This window comes from Colletotrichum acutatum, assembly GCF_030867785.1.
Source record: "Colletotrichum acutatum strain CBS 112980 chromosome Unknown BDZ83scaffold_95, whole genome shotgun sequence".
Classification (NCBI taxonomy): Eukaryota; Fungi; Ascomycota; class Sordariomycetes; order Glomerellales; family Glomerellaceae; genus Colletotrichum; species Colletotrichum acutatum.
This window is the reverse complement of record NW_026849089.1, coordinates 37162-63098: the sequence shown is the minus strand read 5'-3', so window position 1 is coordinate 63098 and position 25937 is coordinate 37162. Positions and strand designations below refer to the sequence as shown.

At 53.3% G+C, this 25937-nt stretch overlaps 5 protein-coding genes across 5 annotated transcripts; 2 read left to right on the top strand and 3 right to left on the bottom strand.

The window, feature by feature from the left end:
- Window positions 1-407: 407 nt before the first annotated feature.
- Window positions 408-771, bottom strand: BDZ83DRAFT_755178 (uncharacterized protein; the record flags this gene model as incomplete). Its single annotated transcript, XM_060514577.1, has 2 exons — window positions 408-488; window positions 544-771. 2 exons carry the CDS (start codon window positions 769-771, stop codon window positions 408-410), a joined length of 309 nt encoding a protein of 102 aa, XP_060361526.1.
- Window positions 772-6669: 5898 nt separating this feature from the next.
- BDZ83DRAFT_460527 (uncharacterized protein) lies at window positions 6670-7420 on the top strand. Its single transcript, XM_060503228.1, has one exon. It carries the CDS (start codon window positions 6925-6927, stop codon window positions 7381-7383), a length of 459 nt encoding a protein of 152 aa, XP_060361525.1. The 5' UTR covers window positions 6670-6924; the 3' UTR covers window positions 7384-7420.
- BDZ83DRAFT_460528 (uncharacterized protein) lies at window positions 7421-7787 on the bottom strand. Its single transcript, XM_060503229.1, has one exon. It carries the CDS (start codon window positions 7673-7675, stop codon window positions 7457-7459), a length of 219 nt encoding a protein of 72 aa, XP_060361524.1. The 5' UTR covers window positions 7676-7787; the 3' UTR covers window positions 7421-7456.
- A 4773-nt stretch (window positions 7788-12560) lies between these two features.
- Window positions 12561-14166, bottom strand: BDZ83DRAFT_722091 (uncharacterized protein; the record flags this gene model as incomplete). Its single annotated transcript, XM_060512436.1, has 4 exons — window positions 12561-12600; window positions 12784-13427; window positions 13484-13750; window positions 13813-14166. The coding sequence occupies 4 exons, from the start codon at window positions 14164-14166 to the stop codon at window positions 12561-12563; spliced, it is 1305 nt and encodes a 434-aa protein (XP_060361523.1).
- Window positions 14167-15939: 1773 nt separating this feature from the next.
- Window positions 15940-25666, top strand: BDZ83DRAFT_755175 (uncharacterized protein; the record flags this gene model as incomplete). Its single annotated transcript, XM_060514576.1, has 2 exons — window positions 15940-22466; window positions 22516-25666. The coding sequence occupies 2 exons, from the start codon at window positions 15940-15942 to the stop codon at window positions 25664-25666; spliced, it is 9678 nt and encodes a 3225-aa protein (XP_060361522.1).
- Between the last annotated feature and the right edge of the window lie 271 nt (window positions 25667-25937).

Here is a 25937-nt window from a genome sequence, read left to right as displayed (position 1 = left end):
TGGTGATGATGCCCCAAAACCATCTAGATGCGAATCATGACGCTATCGCAGGCCGTTGCGATCAATGCAATAACAATTAAAACGAAAGGCGGTGCCGGAGAAATCCGTATTTCTGCTGTGGCTCCCGTGATTTCCATGCTGGTTGCTGTCCTCTCTTTGGACATGAAGCCGTTCTAGTGACCCAGCCGAAACATGCAACGCTGATAAAAACAAACGCCGGTGTACCCAATGCCACACAGAGGAGGGTATTGAGGAGGTGAGGAATGGAGGCGAGAAAGTCGACCTACGTATCCGTGTTGGACATACGGAGTCGACGTGAAAGGGGTATGAAATTCAAGCGCTCGCAAAGGGTATCGCGGTGATGGCGGTCTATACCATAGGAGATGGAGAGCTGAAAAAGGGCGCGCTTAGTGCTTCTTGTCGGAGCTGGTAGAGTGCTGCTTCGAGGAGTGGTGGTGGTGCTTGTGAGAAGAGTGGTGCTTGCGGACCTTGGAAGAGTTAATGGCGTGTCTCGAGTAGGCTTCACGAGACATTATAGCTTACCCTTTGGCGACCGCGGTGCTCCTCCTCATCCGAGGAACCATTGCTCAGGCGTCTTCTCTCCTCCTCATACCAAGTGCTCAAAGACTTGCCGCCAAACATGAGATCGTCATCCTCGATGATGGTGGCTTGGATCCAACCTTGTGAAGCGAGGTCGAATTCTCTAGCGTTGGGGTCCATGGCGCTGGCGTTGGGAACAACGTAGTAATATTGGTCTTGTGCTGGTGACATTTTGTGTGGAGTCTGATAGTGGCGGCTAGTTGTGGATTGGAAGGCGGGTAGGAATGCTAGATGGGATGGAATGCGCGGGCCCTTTATGGTTGTGATTTATGTAGACGTGGGATAATGACGCGTGATGCTGGATTTCGCGTAGATGAGTTGCTTGGCTGCTGGTGTTTTGAAAAAGCCGGGGTGATCGCAGCGGGAGTTATTTGAGCCTCCAAGACAGGGACCCTTGAGTTATAGCTGGGACGGGGTGGCAGAGAGCAGGGAAGTCTGGACTCTGGAATTCGGGATGACGGGAGGGTGTGCTGGAAATATCGACGAAAGCGACAAAGAATCCAGGCGGGCGGGCGTTCGGATATCCAAGGGTCCAAGGAAAAAGGTTTACTGGTAGAGTAGGAAGTGTTCGTTTTCCTTTGTTCGGTTGCCAGTGAGAATGAGGCAGGGCGAGACAGCACTAGACGGTGTGGGCTGGATCGAGTAGAGGGCGGATCGGGGGAGCGGTAGTGAGTAGAGGCGTATGTGTGTAGACTGGTATGAGGCGGTGGAGGAGGAGGCTTCTTGTGAGATCGTCGAGGCCCTTTGGAATTCCGATTACTGCGGTACGGCGGAATGTCAGAGTCGCGGGAGAGGATAGAAAGAGGATCGGGAGGAGGCCGTCACGATGGATGGACGCGGGCGAAGGCTGGGTTATTATGGATTATGGGATTGTGGGCTGCAAGGCAGCAAGTGCGAGGGTGCGGTCCTTTCCCCGTATTATTTTCAGGTTGGCCTCGCGTGGCGGGAAGGAGCACCGTAGGTACCGAACCTGCTATGGGTGGGTGTGGGACGGAAGGGGGAAGGAGACGGAGTGACATGTGTGAACTTGTGAGAAGGAGGGAAGGAGGGGGCAGGGGTGGACTTCCCGGTCTGTGCAGGGTGGGAAGGAAGTGGGCGACCCCCCCTTCCCAGTGGAGACCGAGTAAGGTAAGGTAGGGCAACCGTGGGCAGGGGTGGGTGGAAGGAACGGGTGAGGTCGCAAAGAGGGAAAAAACGGAAAACGGAGAGCGAAACGGTACGACAGGCTTTCGCCAATGACTTCTGGGTCCGTTCAAATGGTGACACGCACCTAATAAATGGGAGTAAGTAACTCACCCACACCTCACCGAAATGGAAGCGAGGCAGAGGCCAGAGAGAGCCTAACGCGAAAGTCCGGGGGAGCTGGACAGACCTACGCCGGGTCGGGTTCAGCCCAGCTGCCCAGGTCAGGACAAAAGGGACTGTGCAGCATCAGTGGCAGCTGCTGTGTGCTGGCACTGGTAGGTAGGTCCTACGTGGTCGGCCGGCTTCACCTCTCAGCTGAAGACGCGTCTTCTCGGTGACTCTTGTCTCAAATCTTGTTCCTTCTGCCCAGCAAGTCGGAATGGCGGAGGCAGGGGGTCGCATTCAATAGTCAATAGTCGGAGGGCAGGCTGACTGAGAGAGTCTGAGGTGAGGTGAGGTGAGGTGAGGTGAGGTGCGTGAGCCTGATATTGGATTGGGTACGGTGTACGGGGTGCAGGCTGCCTACGCCTTACAGAGTATTGGTCCATTTGATGCATGAGTGCCACACTGCGGTGATTTGCTGATGCCGAGACGATGGTATTGGTGCTGATGGCGAGGCCGATACCGAGTATTGAGACTGCTGATGCGGCCTTGTTTCGGCCCAGAAGGCCACGGAGAGTCGGGTCTGAGTTTTGTGGGTGAAGGGCTTGTTGGACTTGAAGACTCCCGTCAGAAGAAAAGAGTCAGAGTCGGAGGAATCATACTGGTGGTGCCCGGTGTTGATGGTGATGGTGCGGGGGGTTCCGGAAGTGGAAGCGTAGGTACTTTCCAAGATACCGCCGGCTTCGGTCGTGATGATTCACCTTATTGCTGGACTCCTTCGCTCCGTCCAAGTCGGCGACGTGGCTGTAACTCTAGCCCGTTGCAAGCTTTGCTCCGTGAGATGGCTTGGGGTAATCTTGACTGCCAACGTGTCGGTGTCCGGAACGAAGGGTACCATAGGAGCTTAGATGGACCATTGGAGAGGTCTGGACTCTTGGGGTATTTGCAACCTCAGAATGCGCAGCCTGCTTCTGGATGGCCTGGGCGGCCTAGATGGCCTGGATCGTGGACCACGACGATGCGATTGGGGGAGGGGATTTGAAAGTCTACACTGTCCGCAGGTACTGCGGTGTTTATTTGCCCGGCAGCTGAACATTTTGGAATATCCGTGACTGACATTGGCCGTGCGTGAGATACAAATACATCAAGAGACATTGGGCAGCTGAGGCATATTGCCGAGAGAATATACGAAAGACAGCGCTAACATGGTGCAAGTCGTGATTTTACCTATAGATCTGAGATTGGTATATCTGTATCGATCAATGTCTAGCAAATCCCATCACTCCCTGCACTTTGGTGTTTCTTCTTTTTGTCGAGGGCCCAAGGATCCGTTTGAAACGGAAGAATAAACAACAAGCCAAAGAGCGGGTCCCCGTAGAGCAAGATATAATAATACCAAGGTACTGCGCAAGGTAGTGAGTGCCATGGATGATGATGGCGAAAAGGCGGAGTACGTAAGGTACCCACGGGAGCTGAACTTTACGAATACAAGATTATCGGTAATCTTGTGTCATTCCCGGCCTTCTTATCCGTGCCTTATCTGGCGGCTATCATGGAATAAGACCGCAGCACGACCGGGCGGTATCAGATTACCTTAGAGCTGGCGGGAGGCGAAGATAAAATGACAGAATGACAGCGACAAGCACATCCTAATGGAAGCCGAGTGCCGTACTACGTACTTGGTATTCAACCATTGAGCTATGAACGAGTCCATGACACGGCCGAGGATTGCAGCGATGATACAGCACTCCAAACCTGGGGCCGGCGGCGAGTAATGACGAGGATAATAATTCACTGTAAGCCTTGGGCAAGTATCCGTACACGCCGAGAACGGAATACGTCCGTTCCTGTCAGCACCAAGGCGGCCGTCCGTGGCTGAAGGCCAAAGTACCTTTACACTGCCATGATCTGCAGATGTACATGTCGACCCTCTCACCTCTTACACGGAGGGGAAACCTTGGGGTGCATGGCTACCAGGGAAGACAGGGCTCCAGGGGAGGGCACTGGCACGTTGCGGGCTGCAGGTTACCTCCTCAGGCGGGAGTCAGGCACCCTAGAAGGCAGGTCGCGGCGTCTCGCTTCGGCCATGTCAGGCAGAAAAGGCAGAAGACTAACCAGGCCCTTCAACACGATCCCATCTTTTTCTTTTTTGCTGAGGGGATTTTTAAGATACAAATTGGGGGAAAGGAAGACACGGCGCCTCGGGCGGACCAGGCGTGGATTTCTCGGGTCTTCCGTCTTCCGTCGAAATAATGAAGCGAAACGGACTTGGTGGCCAGGCACGGGTGACCATGACCGAGGCAAGACGGTTCGTACCCAAACACGGATACGACGTCTAGGACTGGATGAGATACGGACGATAGGTACTTTACGAGACCAGCTGACGGCGAATAGAAGGTGACCTGCCGCGAGGAGTGACGACTGGCTGAGAAAGGCAACGGGAGGTACGGTACTTACTCCCATCTACAAGGCGTGGTGCGACGGATACGTACTCGTTGTACCTGCACTCACCTTCTTCTTGTTTTGCACTTGCGGTCCCCTAATTTGCAGGGCTGCACCACCAGAGCACCTCGGTTCCACCAATGTCTCCATCCAAAAGATGGGGGGTTCCTTCCACTTTTGACACTGACACCGACCGTCAGTCTGTCACTCACCGTGCCACCCCACCGTCTACGCCATCTACACCGTCACGACCGTCGACACCGCTCACCGAGGAGTAGGATGAGGTGAGTGTCTCTTCTCCAAAGGCTCCAACGCTGGACATTTGTCTCGCCTGCCAGATCATCTCCGTCTTCAGCCCGCCAATGACACGCCAACCTGCTGCATTTCTCCAGTCACTGGCTCCCGCTGTCTGTTTCGTCGAGAATAAGGTCTTTTCTTCTCAACCAAACGCACGCTAGAACCTCGCAGGTTTTTGGGTTTTGTGTGGCTAAATGACGCCTCTACCCGTAAAGAGTATTCCCGCCCGTCATCGCCTTTGTTGATCGTCTGCCTCGTTAGTATTCCCGAGGCCCCTGTTGTGTCAAGAGTCAAGATACCAAAGGGCTGCTGCAGATCATGTCAAGCTTCAGATCTTGGCTCTTGTCCCTTTGCAGATACCTACAAGTGCCAGAGTACTTTGGTACCACACCCGCAGCGTTGTTGAGCCTCTAATACCTGACTCGGAAAATGATGTGCGCCAGCCAAGCATGTGTATCGCCTCTTGGATCCTATGGCGGAACCTGGCCGACAAACACGTCATATCACGATGGATGAGACGCGCGAGACTGACACGAAGAAACACCCGACACGACATCGCCATCAGCTCGTCCGCTAGAGAACCTCACGAAGTACTGGTATAGCCAGACATTGTACAAACACGCTGGGGCACTTTTGCTTGTCCTGCTTGAGTGTCCATCTCGCACTCTGAAGCGTTAGACCGACCATCTTGATGAAAGGGTCCGAATCTCGAGACAAGGCAACGTCGACAACGGAACTGATACGGTGATGGATGGACGGCACAACCTCCTCTTGGCTTGGCCCCTCTGCCCCTTGGTCTGTGGCCTCTATCGTTTCCTCCTCCTGGATCTTGGCAGGCTGTGCTAAAGGACCAACCCTGCAATCAAATACGGACGCTACCCGTTCTGCCCTGAAGGCCCGTCCGGATATTGCTGGATGCAATGGGGACCTCGGATGCTGAACCACGGTTACACAGTCCACAGCCTTTAACACTGGGCACCCGTCAGTGTCATCCTTGAATCTGGACATGGAAAAAAAGAACGAGCCGCCGATTGTCATCTTGCCATCTGGGGCATCTGGGGGGCACACGCGCATCGGTCTGCGACGTGCAATTTTATCGGTTCATCGCCCACGATCAACTCATTTAACCCCCAGAATATCATCACGCCAGATTAATGCATTGCCCCATACTCCGTACCAATATCTGCTTCTGGTCAGACTTGCTCGAAACTGAAGGATCTGACAGCGGAATCAGTCTTTGAAGCCACCATCCGTGCTCTTCTTGAGCCGTTTTCGGCTGCTCGTCGCGCCAGCACTACTACTCCCCTCTTTCAACCCCAGACGTCCCCTCATTTCATCAAAACAGCCATTATCAAAATAGCTGCCGCAGTATGGAGGGACCACCTAGGTATCAAAGCACAATCTCGTCTCATATGCCCGCCGTTGACCACACCAGCGGGAAAAGGCGCGATAAGAAAATACAAGGAGGAAAAATTCAACATGGGATGCCTATTCGGGCAGCCGGCCAACACTTGCAATATCCACCAGTCGCACGAAGGTCTCCTGAGTCTAGAGTTCCAGTCATCTGCATCTCGCCATGCATTTCAAATAAAGGAAGCCAGGCCATGTCATGTTGCGGTACTTGGCACCCGAGACGGATGGCGCTCTCGACCCCGTTGTTCCGTACCTTAATGTTCATTGTCCTAGTTTCGTACCCAACACTAAATATCCATGGTGCGAATTATCCCGCGCTGCTAGCCAACTCGCGAAACTGCACCCAATCGCCATGCTTTGGTCATGGAATATAGCCCAAAGTCCATCCCGGGTGTCTAGGTTTGAATTTGGAAGCCTTCCATTGGGTCGTCTGCCTGGTTCCTAGGCCCCTAACCAGGATGGATGAGTCGGGCTTACCTTTGTTTCTGTAGAAGACACACTCATGCTGCATCTCGTACCTGTCACTGACGTGTAACCCCATCGCAGGCCCGACAAATGGGCTGCGTTGAGGAAACGATTTAGACTTTAGCATCTCGTCTTCACGTTGGGCGCGGAATGTGGTACAACAAGGATACAAGAGCACGCAACTGAATAGTGGCATCGCAGTCATCCTTGCCGTCTTGGCCTTTAATCCACGCGTTTCCCGCGCTGGCCTCGGTGGCCTCTTTGGCCTCTCTGGATACCAAAAGTGCCATGAACCCCCATCTTGCGACTCATCACCAAACTACTAGGCATCAAGCTCAAGTGGGTGGTCTGTCAGATGCCAGATGTTGGGGATGTAACCTTTGACCGAGACCATCAACCCCTCCTCCCCCTCCCACTTTTATGGACAAGAGTATGTGTAGCCGCCGGACCGTTTGGCATGGCATCCCACCACGACTTCGCAGTGTGCTCCTGCCCAAACCGGTCACGGGCGGCGGGCATGGCGACAATATCACGGCGTGCTCACCTGGACTCGTCAACGGTCCGGCGAACCAGAGCCTCGTGACTTTCCGGCCAGTCACCCGCTTCCCACCCACCCATCCCGTAGCCGCATCTCCCGCCAGCGCGGAGCCCAGATGGAGGGACCAAAGACGCACGACATGGCCCTTTCTCTTGGTTTGTTGGTTGGGCCGCTCGTCAAGGGTGGTTGCCGATGCTCAAACTGTGCCACATTTGCTTCCGTCAGCAACACCCCGACTTTTCCACCAGCAAAGACGTGCGTTTTCCACGCTGTGCCTGCTCCAAATGGCGGCACAGGCATCGGTCCCGTCATGTCATGTATGGAACCTCTTCTGTGGTTGATGCTTACCAGACGTAATCCCTAGAGGCACGTTGTGCGTCCCAAAGCCACCCACGGAATGTAAGTAAAGTCGGGTTACAGCGGATTCGGTGCATCAGGGTCCTTTGCGGCCGGGCGATCGCTGGGTACCCCGCGTCGATAGAGAGGGGGCGCCGAGGCCACGGGAGGATGGAAGCGCGCAGCGAACCTGGAGAAGGATAACCCGCCAGGGCCGTGGTGGAGGGGTATGTGTGTGTGCTTCGGTGTGCTTCGGCGCCATTTCACCGCCTGCTCCGCGTCTGCCCGAATACACATTCCTTAGCTGGTACGGAAGATACTACAGGACTAAGAACTCCAGACCGCTGACCGTCCGGCCGGCCATCCATACACCATCCGTTACAATTTCCGTTGGCCTTCTCAGAGTTCTAGGTACCGTATCCGAAAACAGGACTACCTAGATGCCTAAGCCCAAGTGTGCAGGATTAGTCGCAACTCGAATCTTTACGGTTCAAACGCGCACACACCGTATCCGTACAGCATGTCGTCTCAAGTCACCAGTTCCCACGCGACAATGGGGATACGTACACCGACCGACTCGGGCATAGCCGAAAGAGCACCGACTCATTCACGCACATTGCGACCATCCCGTATGAAACGGCCTGAATCAGTTCTCGCGGGATCAACAGGCCTTCTTCGACTCAGCTCGAGTCCTAGTAGCGGTCGTTGCAGAGTCGCGCATGCCACCCAGCCGCATGGGGAAAGCTTAATGAGGCCACATTTTGCACCAAGAGTGAAAAAGAAGAATGTCTTTCCATACTCAATGCACATCCTCATCCTCATCCTCGGACCAAGTCCGGCAACGGCAATACCTTGGCGTTTCTTGGGACCGGCTCACCGGAGCAAGGCACGGCGTTTCGAGGAGGGCTTGATTGACCAACTGTATCTCGTCTTGTATCCGGAGTATCGCTTGGCACCCTGCAGGAAACCTAGAATCTCTCACAGAAGAACTCTGATCGGTGCGCATGCCGTATAGACACACACATCCGCACTTCCGTTAACCGGGCGCTTCGAGTAGGCACCGGCAAAAGTGTCCGCTCCTTTCTTTTGAAGGTACGGGGCCGCGCCAGACGCACGGAAAACGGTCGGTGAGGCCCGCTACATGGAGATGGCCGCCGGGCAGAAAGCCACATGTCAAAAAAGTGTCAAGAGATGAAGGATCTCGATTGCGGCTTATCGCGGGGATGGGGGTAGTCACCAACTACGATCTCGTTCAACCAATCCTCAGTGAAGAGGCGGGGATCAGGGTTGGTTTCCAGAGCCATGAGGCAGCAGTCACGAGGACCAGAGCCGTGCTGCAAGTTGCAATGCATCTATCTATCCAGTACTCTATAGACGATTGCCGTGAAGAGTGATTGGGTTCCAGTGCCGGCCAACGGCGGGCATCCTTTGTCCAGTTGTGGCATGCCGCATGACGGGCGCCTTCCCGGCCGGCAAAGGCCATGTGACTGGATCGCTCTCTGGTAGGTATGCCAGACTAGATGGGTATTCCTGAAGGTTTGGATGTTTGATGCACACTTCACCCAGAAAAACCGAAACATCATTGGTGATGTTGTGTTTCATGCACGATACCCGCCGACGGCGCGGCTGGCGACGCACTACAGTCGACTCTACCGTACATGTTTTTAAACGGCAGGATGTACAAAGGGATTTTGCGGTACTTGATGAGGTGTGAAGATAGGTATTGCCCTCGGGGTATTTTTCGCGTGTGTTGGCTGCGGCGACGACGATCGTATATGCTTCGGGGGAAATGTCTCCGCAAGTTTCTCACCAAGAGATCTACATACGGCCGAGGAGACACGCAGGAGAAGAAAAAAAAAAAACGCTGGCGGCTCCGCTCACAAGTTCATCTGTTGCAACTTGCAGGCCTGCAGCGCACATCATTGACCAAAAAGGCTTAAAGGTATAGAGGACCGGGTCGCGGCGGCGAAACATGTGCAAAAGAAAGGGAAAACATGACATTCTTTTGAAAATATGGCAAATGCTTGCCTTCCATCATGACAGTGTTATCATGCGTCGGCGGAGAAGCTCCGGGTTGGGAGACGAATGAGGTTGCGACGAGTTGAAATGCGCGAGTCGTCGCAAGTTTTGGGGATGAGATCCATCAACCAGTTACTTACTGTGTGTGTGGAAGTGTGGATGGTGTTCATGCCCCTCGTCTTTTGGGTCCGATGCAATACGGTTGAACCACATCGTGACAGAACACCCTCACCCCCCTCAAACGTTCCGATACCGCATGCACACCGCACCGGACCGTCAAACTTGATGGTTGTGTGGATGTCAGGCCGACTGAACCGTGGGAAAACGGAAATCATCAGATCAGCCAAACCAACGGAGAGTGAGAGTTTGGTTCATGGGGTGGTTGTTCCACAAGGCACAAAGACGGTGAGCATAACAGACAGGTTTCGCCACGGGATGGGATCATGGAATCGTGGAAATCGTGACAGGAGGTTTTCCATCTCGTCCATCAAGTGAGACGCGGCGCGTGGTCTGGCGTCGTGGCGATGACGTCAAGGTTCAATGGAGGGGCAGAAGGGGGGTGGGGGGTTCATCCTCGTCTTCGTCTTCTTCTTGTTATCCTTGCCGGCTGCTTGGGTTTCCTGCTCGGGGGGGGGGGGGCAACCCCGCGCACACTGTCACTATTACACCACGGATGCACTACTTACTTTTGTACGCACAAACGCTGTGCCGCCATCGGGCCCTTGACTAGCAAAAGGATACTCCGTACTCCTGTCTTGGAGCGGCACGGGAGGGGCAATAGGAGCCAGTGACAACATCGTGTCCGCTTTGGAAGCGACGTTCTCAGGGGGTATAAGCTCTTTGGCAGCTCCATTCACGCAGGAGCCCTGGGAAGAAAAGGCTTCGCGGCGTGGCGTGGCGGGCAATGACATCAGCGAGGAAGAAGATTTCAACACCAAACGGATTCGTGGGGCGGAGGGACTTACACGCCTGCGAGAATACCTACCTTGCAAGTTGCCTTGCCTGGCCCAGTGACGGTGACAGAGCACCGGAACCGTGTCAGTCGAATGCAGCGGGATGCAAGCAACCCGGAATCCTGGGAGAGGTTAAACGGTTTCTCAGGAGTCGAGGGGCCGGCCATTGGGCCGTACCTAATTTGTTGGTGATGACATACGGAGAAAGGATAAAAAGGAACAACGTAAAAAGCTAGAATGAGCCCTACGACAGAGTTACGTTGCGTCGGGTCGGGTTCGCCCCCTCCCCCCCTTAACACAAATCACTTTAAATCAAGGCACCTCATTTAGAGGGGAAAAAAAAAAGGCTCTTTTGGGGAGTTTGCCATGTGGCTGGCCGCCTGGCTGCTGGACTCAATTGCTTGCGGAAGACTTCCGTGCCTGACTGACCCTGACTTTGGGTGACGTTCTCTTTTGCTAAGGTACCTTAGCCACCCCCACCACGTCACCGGTGATGATCTTTAAGGGTTGCTGAATCGTACCGTGCAGCGTGATAGCTACGCTTTCCGCGGGAACATGTAGAAATTTGCCATGTCTGTCTATTTCAGATCGGATATCATGGTAAGCCCGGGGCGGTGTATCACAGTTAGAGAGTTCTTCTAAACTGCGTCTCGTGATGGTGAGGCGGTGCTGCTTGGTGCTGATGCGGACGCTGATCAAATAAGAGTCCGGCGTCGAACCAATCAATCCGTATTGATTTGGCGCTTTTCTCCTATCTTATTCTACTGTGTAAGAACTCTCGGATTTCAAGTCACGCCCTGCAGATCTTGGGCATACCCGAAGGATCGTAAACGGTATCAAAGCAAGAGAATGAATGGCTGCGAAAACGGATGGCTGAAGGACACCGGGTAATGCTGTTATCCCCCTCGGACCCCCTCCGCCTTGGATTATGCGTTCTTGCAGGGCTTTTTGGCTCGCCTTAACTCGCGACAGGGGAAATGGGTGAACCGTGCTGTGCTGTGCTAACCTGTTGCCCATGCCGAGGGCGTCTGCCGTCTGCCCTGAATATGATTGAAACGCCAGAAAATCTTCCGTGGGAGCAAAAATCGTGTGCCTGGTTAAACTTGCAACACGGCTTGGGGACATGGGAATACGGACCGCGGGACGCCGCAAAACGGTCTGGCGGGGTCGAGGGTCGCAAAAAGAGTGAGGTCATTGCGGGATGTAGGATGCAAATGACAAGACGGCAGGTGGTGCCAAGGGAGGGGGGAAAACAAGAAGACCGCGGTCTTGTTGCTTCAATCTGGTGTCGGTTCGGGTAGTTCGGCCGGGAGAGTTCATGCAACTTCTGAGAAAAAGTCAACGATTAATAGGCCCCTCAATCATCGATCGGGCGGATCGGACGGGATCGTGGACGGACTTGGGAGGGGCCCGTCGGGCGAATGAGTGGGGCTTACGGAACTGCCGGTGCCGTCCGGGAGGACCGGGATGGTTTCCTGAATCTGCTTCGGGCTTTTTTTCGTGACGATTTCTTGGTATCATTCATCGGCCCTGTGTAAGTTTGGTGGCATTCTTCAGACCTACTGGCCGTTTACTCCTATAGACATGTCCTTCTCATCACGGCTCTGAATACACGAAAGGAGAAAGGAGGGACTATCTGACAGTGTGCTCAGACACGCTTCTGCCACCAGGAGGTCTTGTCGCCGTTTCGGATCCGAAGGAAGAGTGTTCAGCCGCGCGTCAAATTTCCCACGACGACACAACATATGCTAAAAAAGAAGAAGAAAAAAACGAAGAGGGATGGAAGCCTCCGAGGCTCGGAAATGTGTGGGTACGTGTGTGTAGCTCGCTCGGCCTCGCCTATAGCTTTTGGTTCTGCTTGGGTAGGTCGATAGCCCGCGATGTTGGGGCTTGAAACTTGCTCAGGGTTATGTAGCCTTCTGGGATACTAGACGATGAATGGTTTCGGGCTTGAAGGTGTCTGGCACAGGGAACGGGAAGCAGAGATGACACGTCCGCTGGCGACGTGGGTTGAAGTCGGTGCGTAGAAGTTATATGGGATTGTACAGTGTCACTGTCGTGAGAGGACGTTGGGGCTATGGTACACCTCACGTCATGATATAGCAGCAATGGCTAATGTAGATAGTCCATCCCGTTGGTAATCGATAGCTTGCTTGAATATAGTGTTTGCTTCAACGGTGTACATGAAATGCCCCAAACGCCTTGCCCATTTAACCTGGCTCGCAATGTTCTTCCGCTGCGCAGATACAGCTACAGTTCAGATAGGAAAAAGGTAATCGGGGGAACTCCGGACTGTCGTGGGAATCAATCCAACAACGCCTTTACTGCTTCTTCTCCTTCTTCTTGCCATCATCCTTGGACTTGGGCTTGCCCTCATCCTTGCCCTCATCCTTGGAATCGTCTTTATCCCCATCCTCGGAGTCATCCTTAGACCCGTCCTTGTCCTCAGACTTTTCTTCCTTCTCGTTATCCTGCTTGTCGTCCTCATCTTGCTTATCCGCCTCCTTCTCCTCCTCCTCCTCCTTGGAGTCGTCCTTTTTGGTGGCACCGGTGTCCTTCTTGTCGTCCTTCTCGTCGTCCTTCTTGGTCTTGCTCTTGGAGTCACCCTTCTTGGCATTCTTCTTCTCCTCCTCCTTTTGCTTCTTCTCTTCTTCCTTCTTCTTCTTCTCAGCCTCCTCCTTCTCCTTCTTCTGCTTCTTTCTCTCTTCCTCCTCGAGCTTAGCCCAGTCCTTGGTGGTGTCGGTCTTGCCCAGGTGCATGCTCTCGGCTAGGCCTTCGCCAATATGGGGTTGTGCGTTGCCAATCTTGGTGCGGCCAACCAAGCTGGCAAAGATGGAGACTCCAACAATGGCAGTCAGGACGAAGCGGTAGATTCCGTACCATTGCGGGGTCCAGCCCTTGTTCTTGGCTCGGGTGTCGGCAAGGTAGAGGAAGGTGAAGGCGGCGAATTGCGAGGTGAGAGCATATTCGACGGGCATGAGGAGGGATGGCCAGGCAATCATAGGCGCGACGACACCCATGCCGTAGCGGAACTTTGTTCGGATGGGATGAGGCGTCTTTTCGGCATATTCCATGCCCTACAATAGCGTTAGCCCAGTCGTTCCATTGCAGTTGACACGCGGATGCTGCTCACCCAATGGACTGCGCCAAGGAAGGAGATGATGATGGCGCCGTACCCGAGCTGGATGGGCTCGAGGAGGCTCAGCCAGTATTGCGCTGAATCATGGTTCATGTAAATATGGTTTGCAAATGTCGACGTAGAGGGCCATTCGAGGTTCAGGTCCCAGCTCAGGTAGACTGTGCTCAGGGATGTGGCAAGGTAGGGCAGCGTGCCTGCAAGACCTAGCAAGTAGGGCTCCCTCGGCACTTCGCTGAGATTGAAGGTATCCTTGACAATGTTCTATCGGTAATGTGTCAATTGGCGTACCGTTTGATATGCGGAAAAGGCTCGTGCAGACTTACCAACTCCTTCTTGAGTCCTCCTGTGAGATCCTCTTCCTTTTGTGTTTTTGCGGGTTCCGGCTCAAAGAGATGGATCCTAGACGACTCGGTCGAAACCGCCTCGGGATTAGACTCGAGCTTCTTCTTTGCAATCTCGGCCTCGGCCTTCTTATCGATCTTGTCGTAGGGCGAATTCGTGTATCGTGCTTGGAGTGACAAGGGAGTCAGACGAGCTTGGAGGGCCGAAGCAGGCCGCCTGGGGGTGTGAAGAGAACTCGACGGAGACCTCGTCGAGAAGGATGTTGAAGGGATTGCTGAGGGAGCTGCGACTTTGCGCGGAGCAAGCCGCGCGAGTTGACGCGAAGAGCGAAGCATCGTGAGGGAGCTTTGGCGTATGCTTTCCGGAGCTACCTTGTGTACGAGGATGGCGAGGTTGATATGGTTTTGGACAGTTTAAAGTTGTAGTTTAAATGTATGAACGGAAGAAATCGAGATCGGAATGAAGCCAGCAAACAGTGGTATTCTCTCTGGGAATTGGTAGTATCAATGCTTGTGGGGAAGTTGTTGTTGATGTTTGTTGAAGCAAAAGAAGAGTCCAGCCGGGTGTCTTGAAGTGTCTTTTTGGTGTCGCTCAGGGGGACCAATTGGAATTAGCAAAGTGCCTACCTTATCCGATTGCCTCAAGTTGATGTAAGGCTCGGGTCCAGAACTGGAACTGGAAGTAGAAAACCAAGGCACACAGCTGATAGACGGTAAGGTCCTCATTGCTCGCATTTGCATGGCCATCAGATCGCACGCAGCCCAGGCCATCGAGGTTGCCAGAGCTCCAGCTGCCGGATGGTGACGTAATGTGGAGACCTCTCCCATGACGCCCGGGCCAGAGGCTCCGCATTGGACGAACCAGCAGCTGAGTGGGGTGGAGCACTGCTACTAGGTATACAGTGGCCCAAGCTTCTATCCCCGCCGTCTGTGCCGATGCGATGCCACGCCTTGGTACCTACCTTACCTGCCTCACCTTACCTACGCGGCCCATACTCCTCACCTTGGGTACCTTGGGTATTGAAATAAGGGAGCACAAAAGGCACGTGAGTGCATTTCCTCAAACGTATTCATCATCCCAAGCGCATATGTAGCAAACAACACAAACATTCCAATGTCGTAGTTCGTTCTGGCGCACCATAACATGATTGGATTTCCAAAGGCGAATAGAGAGAGCACTTGACACTTGCCTATCGTAACCAGAATTCATCACCTCTAAGGTATCTTGATGATGGGAGTCATGGAAGTACTACGTAAAATGCCGATACGGATGCGTGCAAACCTGACTTGGGGCACTACGAATTGGGCTATGATGTAGGTACCTTATGTAATTAGCTACCTACCTTTCTGAGGTTGGGAGTACTGTGGAGCAGCTGAAGAGCTGGCAGGAGGCAGTGGGCAGCCACAGTCTGCCCTGGACCGAGCTGTTGCCCTGGCCTGTTTCTGGCTCTGGTGCGGGGAAAGCACTTTGGCAGCTGGCTGGCCTTCACCCACTTCGACAATCAGGCAGCGTCATCATGCACAAATCCGCCGCTCCCTCAGTCCAGACCCCAATCTGCCCCAACACTGTGACCAAATCAACCCTGCCAACGCCCACCCCCCAGCACCAGCACCAGCTCAATATCGACAACGCAGACGAGCGTGCAATCTGTCAAACTCGAGCTGGCAAATATTGACTTTTGGGCAAATCTGCGACGCGGCACTCTCTTTCCCATACCTACCTACCTTGCCCTACCTCGTCGCCAACCCACCTCAGACCCGGAGTCACGGCCGACGGCACGCCATCCGAGAACACGACATCCACCCCTCGATACCCAAAAATTCCACATCACCATCCTTTTGTATTACACCTACGACGAAAAGTAACGACACCCAAGAAGCGAGCAACCCACCAAGACCCCGTACACGATACCATCCTACAGCGCCGCGCCCACTTTGATGACGGCAGAGCCTTCTCGGCGGCTACTGATCTGACTTGCGTCCTGCCCGTCGTCATCGAGCTTTCCGACTTTCCAAGTCTCTCCCTTCCTATGCTTCCCACTACCGATACACGATAGAACACCAACCTGACCCTCCCTCGCCAGGGTTAAGGCGCCACATACAGACAAGATGTTGGAGGGACTCGTTGCCGGCCTGCTCAATAGATTCCTGGGCATGTACGTCAAGAATTTCGATCCAGCACAGCTCAAGGTTGGAATCTGGTCTGGCGATGTCAAGCTACGTAACCTCGAGCTTCGGAGGGAAGCCCTCGACCAGCTGAAGCTTCCCATCAATGTCATGGAAGGCCATCTCGGCGAGCTCACACTCATAATCCCATGGTCCAACTTGCGTGGCGCGCCTGTCAAGGTCTTCATCGAGGATGTCTTCCTGCTGGCCTCCCCCCGGGAAGAGGCTGCGTATGACGAGCAAGAGGAAGAGCGTAGGAAGCAGAGAATCAAGATGGAGAAACTCGATTCTGCAGAGCTTCTCAAGGAGAGGTCTCAGGAGGGCATGAGCCAGGAGGAGCAGAAAAAGAGCCAGACCTTCACCCAGAGCCTGGTCACCAAGATTGTTGACAACCTGCAAGTCACAGTCAAGAACATCCATATCCGATACGAAGATTCCATTTCCGCTCCCGGACACCCCTTTGCACTTGGTGTGACTCTCGAGGAGTTCAGTGCTGTCAGCACCGACGGACAGTGGAAGCCTACCTTTGTCCAGGACTCGACCAAGAGCACCCACAAGCTTGCAACCCTCGGCGCCCTCGCCGTCTACTGGAACACAGATACAGAGCTGCTGGGCCCGGGCCGAGAAGTTGATACCGGCGATAAACCACCGATGCCGCATGATGAAATGGTTGACAAGTTCAAGAGTCTGATAGGATCGACCGAGGATACAGGCCTCAACCACCAATTCATCCTGCGACCCGTCAACGGAAAGGCAAAAATCGTCCTCGACAAGACGGGGGATGTCCATGCTCCCAAGGCCAAAGCCAGTCTACTCTTTGAGGAGATTGGCCTCGTAATCGATGACGACCAGTACCGTGATGGCTTGATGATGGTTGATCTTTTCCACTACTTCATCCGCCACCAAGAGTACAAAAAATTCCAGCCCAAAGGAGTCACACCCAAGGAAGACCCCAGGGCCTGGCTCAAGTTTGCTGGTGACTCAGTGCTCAGCAAGATCCACGAGAAGAACCGTAGATGGTCATGGGAATACTTCAAAGAACGACGTGATGACCGCCAACGCTACATTGAACTCTTCAAAAAGCGCAAGCAACAGCAACAACTCGGCTCCCAAGAGAACGAAGACATCAACAAACTCGAGATCAAGCTTGATTACGAGGATCTCCGATTCTGGCGATCTCTGGCACGGAACCAGCTTAAGAAGGAGAATGCCGCTGCCCTAAAGAACCAGCCCCCTAAACAGGAGCAACAAGGCTGGCTGGCGTGGGCCTGGGGTAGTGGCCAGAAGCAGCAGGAGCACCATGCTGAAGATGACGAGAACACACAAATCACCGAGGAGCAGCGCAAAGAGCTCTACGATGCTATTGAGTTTGACGAGAAGACTGCCTTGGCAGAGTCAGTTGATGTTCCTCGGGACTCTGTCAAAATGCAAGTCGAGGCATGGCTGAGCACCGGAAGCTTTACGCTGAAGAAGAGCCATAATGGCAAGCGGAGTGATCTTCTCAGCCTGCACTTTGATGTCTTCAAAGCCAAGGTGCTGCAGCGTCCTGATTCCTTCCTGGCTGATCTTAGTCTGGGCGGACTTCGTGTCAACGATGGTACAACGCCAGACTCACTGTTCCCCGAGATTGTCAGAGTCAAGGATGCCCCCGAGATCCACGACCAAAAGCGCCTGACCATCGAAGAGCTCGAAGACAACGACGATGAACCCTTCTTCCGCTTCGAGGTTGAACAAAATCCCATCGATCGCGAAGGCGATATTGCTCTCAGCGGATCCCTCAAGCCACTCGAGATTGTCTGGAATCCAAACTTCGTTGTAGGCGTGGCCGACTTCTTTAGACCACCAGAACGACACATGGAGTCCATCACGGCGCTGATGGAAACCGCCGGCGCCACCGTAGAGACCTTCCGAGAACAGACGCGGGCTGGTCTGGAATTTGCTCTCGAGGAGCACAAGACCATCAATGCTCAGCTTGACCTGCAGGCCCCGCTTATTATCGTACCGGTCAGCATCAACGTCAAAGAATCTACTTGTCTAATTCTGGATGCCGGTCATATCAGCGTTAACAGCGAGCTGGTGGACCAGGACACTATGAAACAGATTCAGTCGAAACAACGCCAGTCGTACACTGACGAAGACTTCAAGCGCTTAGAGTCTGTCATGTACGACAAATTCTTGGTCAAGCTCTCCTCCACGCAGGTGCTAATTGGTCCCTCGATCGAGGCGACAAAGGCTCAAATATCGAACAAGGACGACACACAGCACTTGCACGTGGTGGAAGAGATCAACGTCGACTTTGTGGTTGAGACTTCGATTCTGCCCAAGGCGCCAAATCTGACCAAATTGAAGGTCTCTGGCCACCTTCCTATGCTCCACGCAACCATATCAGATTCCAAGTACAAGAATCTAATGCGAATTATCGATGTCGCCATCCCCAAATTTGGCAACCAAGAGCTGCAACAGGCGCAAATCAAGGACTCCCAGGGCCAAGCAGTGACAACTCGCCCACGTGGTCTTAGCACCGCCTCTAACCGATCGCGTTCTCGCAAGGACACCAATAGCCGCCGGAAGTCTTCCCAATTCCCTTTCATGCAGCAACAAACTGCCATTGTGATTGACGAAGATGACGACGATCAGGACGAGTTTGAGGACGCCGACGATGGTGGTAGGAGCAACAAGGAACAGCTAAAGCTCCAACAGCGTTCTTTCGAGCTCAAGTTCAAGGTCGACACCCTAAAGGGATCCCTCTACCGGAGCGATCCTGACAGGAAGAAGCCTGATCAGCTTCTTGTCGAGCTTGTTGCTGAGAATTTTGACCTTCTCTTCTATCTACGTCCATATGACATGTCTGCGGAGGTCTCGCTTGGTTCCGTCATCATGGACGACTTTGTTGACAACCCTCCTGCGGAGTTCAAGTCCATCGTTTCATCTGGAGACGTTGAGGATCGAGAGCAGAATCGTAGCCTTGTCAGCGTCAAGTTTACCAAGGTCAATCGATCATCACCAGAGTTCATGCCTGTGTATGAAGGTGTGGAGACGAACGTCACCGCCGCAATATCAACTATCAACCTCATCGTTACGAGGAAGACGCTTCTTACCTTGCTTGACTTCATCCTGGCAACTTTCACCGGAAACAACAACGAGGCAGCGACGCCTCAAGAACAGAAGGCCATCTCCGATTCGGAGGACGATGACGAAGGTGTCGAGATTGCCGTTGATGCTCCTCCCGAGGACGGGCCTACGAACGCAGGCTCCATTAGAGTCAAGATCGACCTAAAGAGTATCCGTCTGATCCTGAACAACGATGAAATTCGCCTAGCAACCCTGTCTTTCAACCACGCCGATGTTGGAGTCTTCCTTTTGGGCAAGACGATGCGAGTCAATGCTAGACTGGGCAATCTCAATCTGGTTGACGATATCAATCAAGGTGTCTCGGAGGATTCCAACCTGAGGCAACTCATTTCTATTCAAGGCGATGAGCTCGCTGATTTCCGCTACGAGACATTTGATGCTACCAACAAGAAAGCGTATCCTGGATACGACTCATCGGTCTACCTACGGGCTGGTTCCGTCAAGCTTAACTTCCTCGAGGAGCCCTTCAGGAAGATCATTCAGTTCCTCGTCAAATTTGGCAAGATGCAAGCCATTTACAACGCCGCACGTCAAGCAGCAGCGTCCCAGGCCACCCAAATCCAACAAAGCACAAACAAGTTCAAGTACGACGTTGTGGTCAAGACGCCAATTGTTGTCTTCCCTCGGGTCGTCAATCACGGCCAGCCCAAACGGGACGTTATTACCGCCTACTTGGGAGAGATCTACGCTCAGAATAAGTTCGCGCCCTTGGACGATTCCCAAGACTCCCAAATTGCGACCAAGATCTCCGCAGGCATTCGCAATATTCGTCTGACATCCGATTTCAACTATCCTGGTGACCTTTCAGAAGAGTTGGAGTTGATCGACAAAGTTGACTTGGGCTTTAATGTCACGTATGCCGAGCACCAAGATGGCACAAAGCGACCCGAGCTCGAAATTGAAGGAAGCATGTCGGATTTCAACTTGAAACTTACTCAGTACCAACTAAGGTTCCTGATGGAGATTTCAAAGGCAGTACCAGCAGCGTTCGCCACCGATTCAGAAGAGCAAGATCAAGAAGCTGAGCGAGAAGTAGACAAGGACACTCTTCAAAGAGCGAGATCCATGCCGCTTGACAAGAAGGGAAGCGAGGAGGAGAAGCAGGTTGATCTTGGACCCGAACTCTCACCCAAGAACCAGACGTGGACAAAGCTCGACCTCGTCTTCCAGGTCAACACAATTGGTATGGAACTACTGCTTGCTCCGGATGACAAGCCGATCGGCAAGCTTGAAGACGCCAGCCTGTCGCGCTTCTCTTTGGACGTCACGAAACTCAAGACGAGAATGCTCAACGACGGTTCGCTCGAAGGCGAGTTCTTGATCCACTCATTCACGATTTACGACAGCCGTCCGCGTGAAACAAACAAGTTTCGACGTATCATGACTTCCTCGAACAAGGAGGTTCAACAATTGATGGCCAGCATCACAATGTCTGGCGGCCAAGACAGAAGCCTCATCGCAATCGTCACCGTCGACAGCCCACGCATCATTTTCGCACTCGACTACCTCTTTGCCATCCAGAACTTCGTCATGGTTGGCTTGCAACCGGAGGAACCTTCTCCGGTAGACGATGAGTCTCTCTTTGAGACCCCTGACGAATCAGAGGCCGATGCCGACTCAATGCAAGTCACTTGGTCCAACAAGCCCAAGTCCCAGAAGAGTAGCAGAGAGGGGGCGGAAGAGCCGCAGGCAGAGACCGAGGAGAAGCCACAGAGCACCATGAGCATTGCGTATAGGGTGAACATTGTCGATGCACAGGTTATCCTGATCGCCAACCCCCTCAGCGCAAGCTCCGAAGCCATTGTTCTGGGTACCAAGCAAGTTTTGCTTTCTCAGCAACATGCTCTGACCTTCCAGGTCTCCGAGATCGGCATGTTTTTGTGCCGGATGGATCGATTCGAAGACTCGCGTCTCCGACTCATTGACGACTTTTCAGTCCAAATGTCTATGGATAGCTCGAAACCTAACATTACAAGCATTCATGCTGATATTGAACCCCTGATCTTGAGGTTGTCTCTGAGAGACATTCTGCTCGCACTTCAGATCGCAAGCAAGGCGACTGAGCTGTCAGATCAGCAGCAAAAGGATCAGAAGGAGAGCAAGAGCGCATCGGCAGCGGACGAGAAAGCGAGAAAGCTGCGTCAAGCAGGTCTGAAGCAGCGGACTGCCAGTGGCAAGGGCCCTTCAACCATTGCGAATAAGACTATGATGTCCAAGACTGCATTGGTAGCAGCATCTCAAGCCAAACAAGCCCACAGTGATTCCAATAACACAGCTGTTCAAACTCAGCCTAAGCGCCACGAGGAACTTTCGGCAACAATTGAGGGCATCCGCGTTGTCCTCATCGGCGATGTCCACGAACTTCCCATCCTAGACCTGGGTATCAAGAACTTCACCGCCACGGCCGAAGACTGGTCTTCGAATCTCAAGGCTGAAACTGCGATCGATATCTATACGAACGTGTACAACTTTTCAAAGTCCGCGTGGGAGCCTCTGCTAGAGCCTTGGCAGGTCGGATTTGGCATTGCGAGAGAGCAGCAGTCGGGTCTTTTGTCCATTGATGTCGCTTCCAAGAAGATTTTTGATGTCACAATTACGACAGCTACCATTGCCTTGGCGTCCAAGTCCTTCGCTTTCCTTAGCAAGGACGAAGATGTTCTCGGCAAACCGCGTGGTGTTGATGCCCCTTACCGCATCCGGAACTATACCGGATTTGACGTTGTCGTACAGTCAAAGAGTATAACGACGGACGACAACATGACCGCGCGTCTCGAGGACGGGCAGGAAGTCCCTTGGAGCTTTGAACCGTGGGAGAAGATGAGAGAGAACCTATCGACTGAGAGCAGTACTGGTAGTGTCGGCATTCACTTGGAAGGTAGTGGCTTTGACCCGGTCAAGAACGTCAGGCTGAATCGTGAGGGTGAAGCGATCTACGGCCTCAAGCCCAAGACTGACAACATTTTGCACCGACTTCTCGTAGAGGTCACCTTGGGCAAGGACAACGTCAAATATGTCACTCTACGATCGCCCCTCGTGGTTGACAACCTCACCCAGATCCCAGTCGAGCTTGGGGTCTACGACGCGCAAGAAGGCCACCTGCTCAAGATCGAGAAGATCGCTCCCGGTGAAAGCCGCCCGGCTCCTGTGGGTGCCGTATTCCTGAAGTCTCTATTGGTACGGCCCGACTCTGGATTTGGCTACGCCTGGTCCTCTGAGACCTTGTGGTGGAGAGATCTCTTGAAGCGGCCAACACGGACGATGGTTTGCAAGGGGGAGAACGGGGACCCGTTCTACTTCCAGCTCAACGCCACCTTTGATCGGTCGAATCCTTTAACCAAGTAAGTCTGCCATCATCTTATCATTATCCTTGACTAATCTCTCGTTCAGAAACTATCCTTACATGCGCATCAAGCTTTCGCCTCCAGTTATCCTCGAGAACTTGCTTCCTTACGACTTCAAGTATCGCATCTACGACAAGAACACCAAAAAGGACTGGGCAAACTTCCTCCGCAAAGGTGGCCTTAGCCCCGTACATGTTGTAGAGCTATCACATCTGCTCCTCCTCAGTGTTGACATGCAGGACACTGTCTTCAAACCCAGCGACTTTGCCATCATCAACTCTGGGGCTTCGGATGATTTCAAAAAGGAAGACAGGCTGCTCTGCAAGGACGAGGAAGGCTTGCAGCTAAATCTCAAGCTCCACTACCACAAGATCCCTGATAGCGGTGGAGCTTTCCGGGTCACGGTCTACAGTCCCTACATCATCCTGAATAAGACTGGTCTTGACCTGCAGATCAGAGCCAAGGGCTTCTTGCAGGGCGCACGACCTGCAGCCGGACAGTCGACTCTGTCCTCCAGGTCTGGCAACAACCGTCCCAGAGCTACGCCATTCATGTTCTCCTACGGCAACGACGATCATAGAAACCGAGCCTTGCTGCAGATTGCGGATTCGGAATGGAGCAAGCCGCAGAGTTTCGACGCCATCGGAAGCACAACCGAGGTGGTGCTGCCCTCGCCCTCCAGGAACACTGAGGTGCACATTGGCATCACCACCGAGGCTGGAGAAGGCAAATACAAGATGACCAAGGTCGTCACTCTCGCACCACGATTCGTTCTGGAAAACAAGCTTGGAGAGGAGATCAACATACGGGAGTCTAGCTCTTCTGGGTTCATGACGCTCAAGCCCGGCGCCCATGAGCCACTTCACTTCATGCAGAAGACCTCCATCAAACAACTTTCGTTGTGCCACCCCGGCATGAACAACCAGTGGACCTCTCCTTTCAACATCTCAGACATCGGAACCACCCACGTCAAGATTGCCAAAGCAGGCCAACGCCAACGTCTGATTCGCGCTGAGATCTTGATGGAGGGTGCAACAATCTTCCTCCATCTCAGCTTGGAGACCAAGAATTGGCCATACCAGATGCGAAACGAGAGTGACACAGAATTCACATTCTATCAGGCCAACCCTAGCCTGGACGATGATGGAGTCGAAGACAGATCCGGCTGGAGGCCAATCAAGTATAGGCTGCCGCCTAGGAGCATCATGCCATACGCATGGGATTTCCCGGCTGCCAAGTTCCGTGAGATTATCATCAATGCCCATGGCAAGGAAAGACATGTCAAGCTCGCGGAAATCGGCAATCAGATTCCAATGAAGTTTGCGACGACATCCGGACAACAGAAGATTATCGACATCAATGTTGCCGCTGACGGACCTACCCAGACTATGATTCTGTCCAACTTCCGGCAATCCAAGAGTCTGTATCGACAGAAGTCCAAGTCTGGATCTCGCACGAGCACCGATGGCTTTGAGGTCAAAGATCAAGAGACGACTGCAACCTTCCGCGCTCAGCTGAAGCTTTCGGGCATTGGAATCTCGCTCATCAATTCACAACTAAAGGAGCTTGCATACGTCACATTCAGAGATGTCTCTCTTCGTTACCATGATTCTCCTTTGCATCAGACGATCGCTCTATCTGTCAAGTGGATTCAAATAGACAACCAACTGTACGGTGGTTTGTTCCCGATGATCTTGTACCCGAGTGTCGTTCCAAAGAGGGCTCAAGAGGTCGACGCACATCCCTCGCTTCACGCCATGGTTACTCGCGTGAAGGACGATTCCTACGGGGTGCTGTACATCAAATATGCAACACTGCTGATGCAGCAGATGACAATCGAGCTCGATGAGGACTTTGTCTACGCTGTCTTGGATTTCTCCAATATTCCTGGGGCCGCCTGGTCAGACACCAATGAGGACGGCAAACTTTGTGACGAGGAGCTGGACATCCCGGAGCCGCAGCGGCAACAATCTGGACAAGACATCTACTTCGAGCTTCTCAACATCCAGCCCATGCAACTCGACCTCTCCTTCATGCGCACGGAGCGAGTCAATGCCGAGGACAAGACGTCGTCCCGAAACCCTCTCATGTTCTTCCTCAATGTCATGACGATGGCCATCGGTAATATCAACGACGCGCCGATTCGCCTTAATGCACTCATGCTAGACAACGTCCGCGTGTCCGTGGCTGCCTTGACACAAAACATCATGAGTCACTACAGCCAAGAAGTTCTTTACCAGGTTCATAAGATCCTCGGGTCTGCCGACTTCCTCGGAAACCCCGTTGGCTTGTTCAACAACATCAGCTCCGGCCTTACAGACGTGTTCTACGAACCCTACCAAGGTCTCATTCTTTCGGACAAGCCCGAGGACTTTGGTATCGGAGTTGCGAAGGGAGCCGCATCACTTGTCAAGAAGTCTGTCTACGGCTTCACCGATTCCTTCTCCAAATTCACCGGCAGCTTGTCAAAAGGCCTTGCAGCTGCGACTCTCGACAAGCAATTCCAAGATCGTCGTCGCATTACGCGTGCACGCAATCGGCCCAAACATGCTCTGTATGGCGTCACTACCGGCGCCAACTCTTTCTTCACAAGTGCCGCTTCTGGCGTGGGAGGACTCGTCCGCAAACCATTGGAGGGTGCCGAGCAGGAGGGTGCTGTTGGATTCTTCAAGGGAATCGGCAAGGGTGTCGTCGGATTTGCTACCAAGCCCGCTATTGGCGTTCTAGACATGGCCTCGAATGTCTCAGAAGGCATCCGCAACACGACCACCGTCTTTGACGGCTCAGAACTCGATCGTGTCCGCCCTGCTCGATTCGTGCCTTCTGATGGTATCGTGCGACCGTACAATGCCCGGGAAGCCCTTGGCCAGTCATGGTTGAAGCAGGTCGACAATGGCAAGTACTTCAACGAGAACTACATTGCCCATCTCGAACTGCCACGCGAGGACATGGTTGTCATGGTCACTTACGCTCGGATTTTGCTTATTCGTAGCCGGCGACTGACGTCGGAATGGGATGTGCCCCTCAAGGACGTCCAGACGATTGCCAAGGAGCGGACTGGCCTGAGCCTGACGCTGAGGGGAGGCACGAACGGTCCATTCCTACCTGTTGGCGATGAAAGTGGCCGCGCATTTTTGTACAAGATGGTGGCCGTCGCTGTGGAGGAATTCAACCGTCGGTTCAGGGGACTCGAGTAAAGTGATAGGTGAATGGTGTGATACTGTGGCCGAGTAATAGGCCGAGGCTGGTTCGGATACATGAGGGGAGGTCTTTTTTGACTCGTTTCGTGATTAATTCACTTCTTTTTGAGGCCTGTAAGCATAGCCTCGCGATTTCATTAGCAATTACATATACTTTATCTTGCCTTGTGTTAGCACGTTAGGACCTCTGCCAGTTTTATATAAAGGTCTCGTCAGATTGCAGATCTTTTACGAGCTCACGGCTTCTGTTAAAACACACGGGCAGTAA

What these genes read in the sequence shown, in the direction of transcription:
- BDZ83DRAFT_460527 (XM_060503228.1), top strand. Translation starts at nt 6,925, where the DNA reads ATGGACAAGAGTATGTGTAGCCGCCGGACCGTTTGGCATGGCATCCCA.
- BDZ83DRAFT_460528 (XM_060503229.1), bottom strand. Translation starts at nt 7,675, where the DNA reads ATGTGTATTCGGGCAGACGCGGAGCAGGCGGTGAAATGGCGCCGAAGC.